Raw genomic sequence first — 5,231 nt, forward strand, 5'->3', positions numbered from 1 at the left:
GTCATCATTGAAACTCATCAACTCGGGGACCTTTTCTTTGTGATGCCCTCCTTTGGTTTAAAGTAATCTTCGAAGTGATCCTTAGAAACCTTCTTCTTCTTGCATATGCGATTATCGAGTTGGGAAACAGAAGGTTACCCTGGTTCCTCTTGGCACAGTCATGGATCTGCTACAAAATCAGTTCTCTAACGTTAATCTTCCTCCCGTAAATGATCGAGTCTAGGAGCATCAATCTCTTCACGAGGACAGTGGTGTTGTGAGATGTTGGCATCAGCTTGCCTTTTAGAAAGTGGTTCCACAGTTTCACGTGCGGTTTCAGTGCTCGGCGATTATTAGAATATTAGAATGTTAATAAAGATTAGTTAGTATTTATTATTAGTCTGTTATCAGTTTGTTATGGTTTTTTATCAGCTTGTTATTAGTTTGTTATGGTTTGTTATTAGCTTGTTATTAGTTTGTTATGGTGTGTTGCTTACTTAGACTATATAAGTCATACCTTTGTATGAGGTTGATGCAGAGTTTCATTCAATATTCAATAGAAAGTTTATGTCATATTACTCTCTTTAAATTTCCTCCTTCCACATTTGTTGATTTCATGGCTGCTTTCTCACATGGTATCATTCGCCAAAGATCCTGACGTCATTTTCTCTTCCGCCGTTGCGCCGACGATTGAGTTCTTTTACTCTCACTTTCTTCCTTCTCCAAAACTCTCACCTTATCCTCTTATTTTTCTCCGATCGTTCTCCCTTTCTCGCTTGAAAAGAGAGGTTGATTCGCGTATTCTAAAAGATGTCGCTATTGAGAACTCTAAGTATGTGGATGCAGCTATAGAGATTGTTCTGTTTGAGATTCTGTCTTACATGTCTAAACAAACGGTGGTTGCTAGTTCTTCCTCACGGAGATCGAATCCTCGCGTGCCTCCAAATAGAGCTTTGGATGAGGAAGAAGGCAATCAATTAAAGTAGCAGAGTTATTGTTGGTGAACACAACATGCTCTCCTGCAGATCCATTGTTGGAAGCAAATGAAGTTCTCAGAGACGTTGTTCTTACAGGTACTGCTATCGATGTTGGTTCTATTGAGGCATCAAGTGCAGCGAGTACTTCAAAAATCCATGAGAACAACAATAATGAGCCTGCTGATGTTGAAACCAATGAATTAATTTTGTTGGGGAACACAGAAAAATGTTCTGAAATTGGGAAAGCTGAATCTAGTGTCAGCTTGAGTGCTTTAGGGATTAATAATCTTTTTCCTTATGTGAATCTTGAAATTAAGGGGTCTGGATCTAAAGACCAAACCATAGACGTTGAAGATGGGATTGTGAGGACTCCTCATGCTTCACCAGACACAGCTGATAAGTCTACCTCACTTCTGGAGAATACTGGTAGCATTGGCAGCTATAATGATATTTTAAAGTTATATGGGCCTTTAGATCTGAATGCGGTTTCATGCAGAAACAACTCATTCAATAGAATCTTGATAGGGGAAGAAAATGTTGGGGCTCTTCTTGTTCCATCATCTGCTCAAGAACAAATGGCAGAAGCACTCAGAGCTGGTCTTCATTCTGAAATCAACGATCACTCTACTGGTTCTGAGAAACTAGAAAAAGGTTCTATAGAACTGAAATCCCAGCAGGACCCCATATATGATATGGGCGATATTAAAGATGATACCGTCAATTCTATTGTTAGTGGGTCTAGTCAAACATGCAGAATTGATCTACATGAAGAGGTCATTGAAGATGCTAAAAATAATGAGAAAACCTTGTTTCAGGTCATGCAGTCTCTGATAGTAAAGTTAGCATCGGCACTTCCGATTCAAGTCGAACGGAAGGAAGCATCGGCACTTCCGATTCAAGTCAAATGAAAGGAGGGATCGACACTTCTGATTCAAGTCGAATAGAAGGAAGCATCGGTATTTCCGATTCAAGTTGAACGAAAGGAGGGATCGACACTTCCGATTCAAGTCGAATAGAAGGAGGCATCGACACTTCCGATTCAAGTCGAACGGAATAAGGCATCGGCACTTCCAATTCAAGTCGAATGAAAGGAGGCATCAGCACTTCCGATTCAAATCGAACGGAATAAGGCATCAGCATTTCAGATTCAAATCGAACGGAAGGAGGCATCGGCACTTCCGATTCAAATCAAACGGAAGGAAGCATCGCCACTTCCGATTCAAGTCGAACGAAAAGATGTATCGCACTTCCGTTTCGAGTGTTCGTCTTTTCATCAAGAAGGTTGAAGAAGTCGGGAGAATATTAGAATGTTAATAAAGATTAGTTAGTATTTATTATTAGTTTGTTATCAGTTTGTTATGGTTTTTTATCAGCTTGTTATTAGTTTGTTATGGTTTGTTATTAGCTTGTTATTAGTTTGTTATGGTGTGTTGCTTACTTAGACTATATAAGTCATACCTTTGTATGAGGTTGATGCAGAGTTTCATTCAATATTCAATAGAAAGTTTATGTCATATTACTCTCTTTAAATTTCCTCCTTCCACATTTGTTGATTTCATGGCTGCTTTCTCACAGCGATTAACTCTTTTCCTAGTTGGGGCATTTCCTTCAAACTTGGCCCACCCGAAGAAAAGATCCTGCAATACGCCACTGTATGTTTCTTGATCGGCCTCTGCCACAAATCTCTTGGGTTGCTCTTCAACTTTCCCCAGCTTAAAATATTGGTTGAGTGCATAGGGGGAAAATCATATGAGCTTTCCTCAAACATAAACTGTGTGTCTAGACGGGTCCTCGAGATGGGCATATAATTCCCGTACCATCGTCGGTGCTACAACTTTAGGATTTCGAGCAAACTTCCCCAGTTGTGTTTCTTTATCACGTCCATCACCTCCGGTCTAAATGGCTCCTCTTCCTCGACTAGAAAAACGAATCCATCTTCCAAATATACTTGGCGTTTCTGGAAGGTCTTGAAGCGTGCTTTTGCTTCGGCTGTTTGGAAACGTTCGAAACTTTGTGTTAAGGCTGGGGCTTTCCTTGTTCTCACCATTGTACTTGGCTAACTTTTGTGGTGGCGATGGGGAGGTATTATTGAGAGAAAGAAAATATTTTCTTGTTTGTAGAGAGAGTGGGAAACACGATGAATAAGAAGAGGTTGGGTAGTTTTTCTTAGGAAAGTGATGGGTGGTTTCGAGGTAATTCAGTCTTTTCATGGTGGGGAAAAGATTTCTCATTAAATGAGAAATATTTGATTGGACGTAAAGGGGAAGAAAAGGTTTCTTTCCCTCTTTATTCTGCCGCCAAAACGTGTACCCTAGGTCTTTTTCTTTATGTATGCTTCAACTCCCCATGCTGCCACGTGTTCCTTGTTTGCCTACAATAAGAAAGAAGAAAATAATAAAATAAAATAGATTAAAGTAGAAAATAACTTAACTTATTTATGTACAAAATTTAGATTTTCGATGCCTAGGCAATGAATATTTGCTCAATTAAGTAAAGCAAATTCTTGGGAATCATGTTCCAATGATGCCGGTTTGTCACCCATGACTGGGGCTCCTTTGTACTCCTTGAGTCTGTACTTGTTCACCTTGAAGATGGAACCATCATTTTGGTTTCAAATTTTAATTGCTCCATTGTCATAGACTTGGTGAACGATAAGTGGTCCTGACCATCTTGATTTCAGCTTGCCTGGGAATAACTTAAGACGTGAATTATAGAGCAGTACTTGTTGTCCAAGATAAAATTGCCTCGGAAATATTTTTCTGTCATGCAATCGTTTTGTTTTCTCCTTCTAAAGGCGGGCATTCTCGTATGCATGTTCTCTAAATTCATGCATCTCGTTCAGCTCCAAGAGTCTTCTTTCTCCAGCAAGCTGAGCATCCATGTTTATCTTTTTGATGGCCCGGTAGGCTTTATGTTCAAGTTAAACCAGTAGATGACATTCCTTTCCGTAGACCAGCTTGAACGGGGACATTCCCAGCGGTGTCTTGAATGTTGTACGATAGGCCCATAGTGCTTCATCTAGCTTCGGCGACCAGTCTTTCCGATTCGGGTTGACCATTTTTTCAAGGATCTGCTTAATCTCCCGGTTAGACACTTCAGCTTGTCCATTCGTTTGAGGGTGATACGCCATAGCAATGCTATGTCATACTCCATATCATTTCAGTGCCTTGGAAATCAATCTATTGTCAAAATGTGTGCATTCGTCGCTAATTATAGCTCGTGGTGTTCCAAAGCGGGTGAATATGTTTTTGTGCAAAAACTTTAGCACTGTCTTGGAATTGTTTTTAGGTGTTGCGATGGCTTCCTCCCATTTTGATACATAATCCATTGCCAAGAGAATATACAAATCTCCGAATGACGATGGGAAAGGTCCCATGAAATCTATTTCCCATATGTCGAAAAGTTCGATTTCCAGAATATTTTGCCGTTGTATCTCATTCCATTTCGAGATGTTTCCTATTCGTTAACATCTATCACATGAATTGTAGAATTCATGTGCATCTTTGAACAGGGTTGGCCAATAAAATCCAGACTGAAGCACTTTTGCTGCTGTTTTCATTCCACCAAAATGCCCTCCATATGGTGACGAGTGGCATTGGTGTAGGATATCTTGCTGCTCTTCTTCTGGAATGTATCTTCGAATTATTTGGTCTCCGCATTGCTTGAATAGAAACGGTTCATCCTAGTAGTAATGTCGTACATCATATCGAAACTTCTTTCTGCCCTGGCTAGATAAATCAGGAGGAACAATACCATTAACAAGAAAATTAACAATGTCAGCATACCACGGTGCAACCGTGACAAATAATATTTCTTATCTGGGAAATCCTCTTTAATTTCTGTGATGTCAGGATAATCAGGTTTTGTTATCTAGCCTAGACAAATGTTCTGCCACTTGATTTTCTATACCTTTTCTATCATTGATCTCTAAATCAAATACTTGCAGTAGTAATATCCACCGAATTAGGCTAGGCTTTGCATCTTTTTTATTAATCAGATATTTAATGGCAGAGTGATTTGTGTGCAAAATTACCTTAGTGCCTATTAGATATGGCCTAAACATATCGAATGCAAATACTACTGCTAAGAGTTCCTTTTCAGTGGTGGTATAGTTCACTTGTGAATCATTAAGAGTTCGACTCACATAATATATGTCGTGAAAAATTTTACTTTTTCGTTGCCCTAGAACTGCTCCGGCTGCATAGTCACTATCGTCGTATATGAGCTCAAATGGTTCATTCCAGTCTGGTGGGATAATAATTGGTGATGTCGAAA

General features: G+C 39.5%; 1 protein-coding gene across 1 annotated transcript; it reads left to right on the forward strand.

The window, feature by feature from the left end:
* Window positions 1-611: 611 nt before the first annotated feature.
* On the forward strand, window positions 612-2,407 carry LOC120199221. Its single transcript, XM_039200382.1, has 3 exons — window positions 612-948; window positions 1,005-1,771; window positions 2,399-2,407. Exons 1-3 carry the CDS (start codon window positions 612-614, stop codon window positions 2,405-2,407), a joined length of 1,113 nt encoding a protein of 370 aa, XP_039056313.1.
* Window positions 2,408-5,231: the final 2,824 nt, after the last annotated feature.

Source organism: Hibiscus syriacus, unplaced genomic scaffold (genome assembly GCF_006381635.1).
Source record: "Hibiscus syriacus cultivar Baekdansim isolate YM2019G1 unplaced genomic scaffold, ASM638163v2 tig00005406_pilon, whole genome shotgun sequence".
Classification (NCBI taxonomy): Eukaryota; Viridiplantae; Streptophyta; class Magnoliopsida; order Malvales; family Malvaceae; genus Hibiscus; species Hibiscus syriacus.

Bases quoted from the DNA above. Each gene is read 5' to 3' on its own strand.
- LOC120199221 (XM_039200382.1), top strand. From the start codon at position 612: ATGGTATCATTCGCCAAAGATCCTGACGTCATTTTCTCTTCCGCCGTT. The intron at 949-1,004 runs GCAATCAATTAA...GCTCTCCTGCAG, and splicing joins AGCTTTGGATGAGGAAGAAG to ATCCATTGTTGGAAGCAAAT.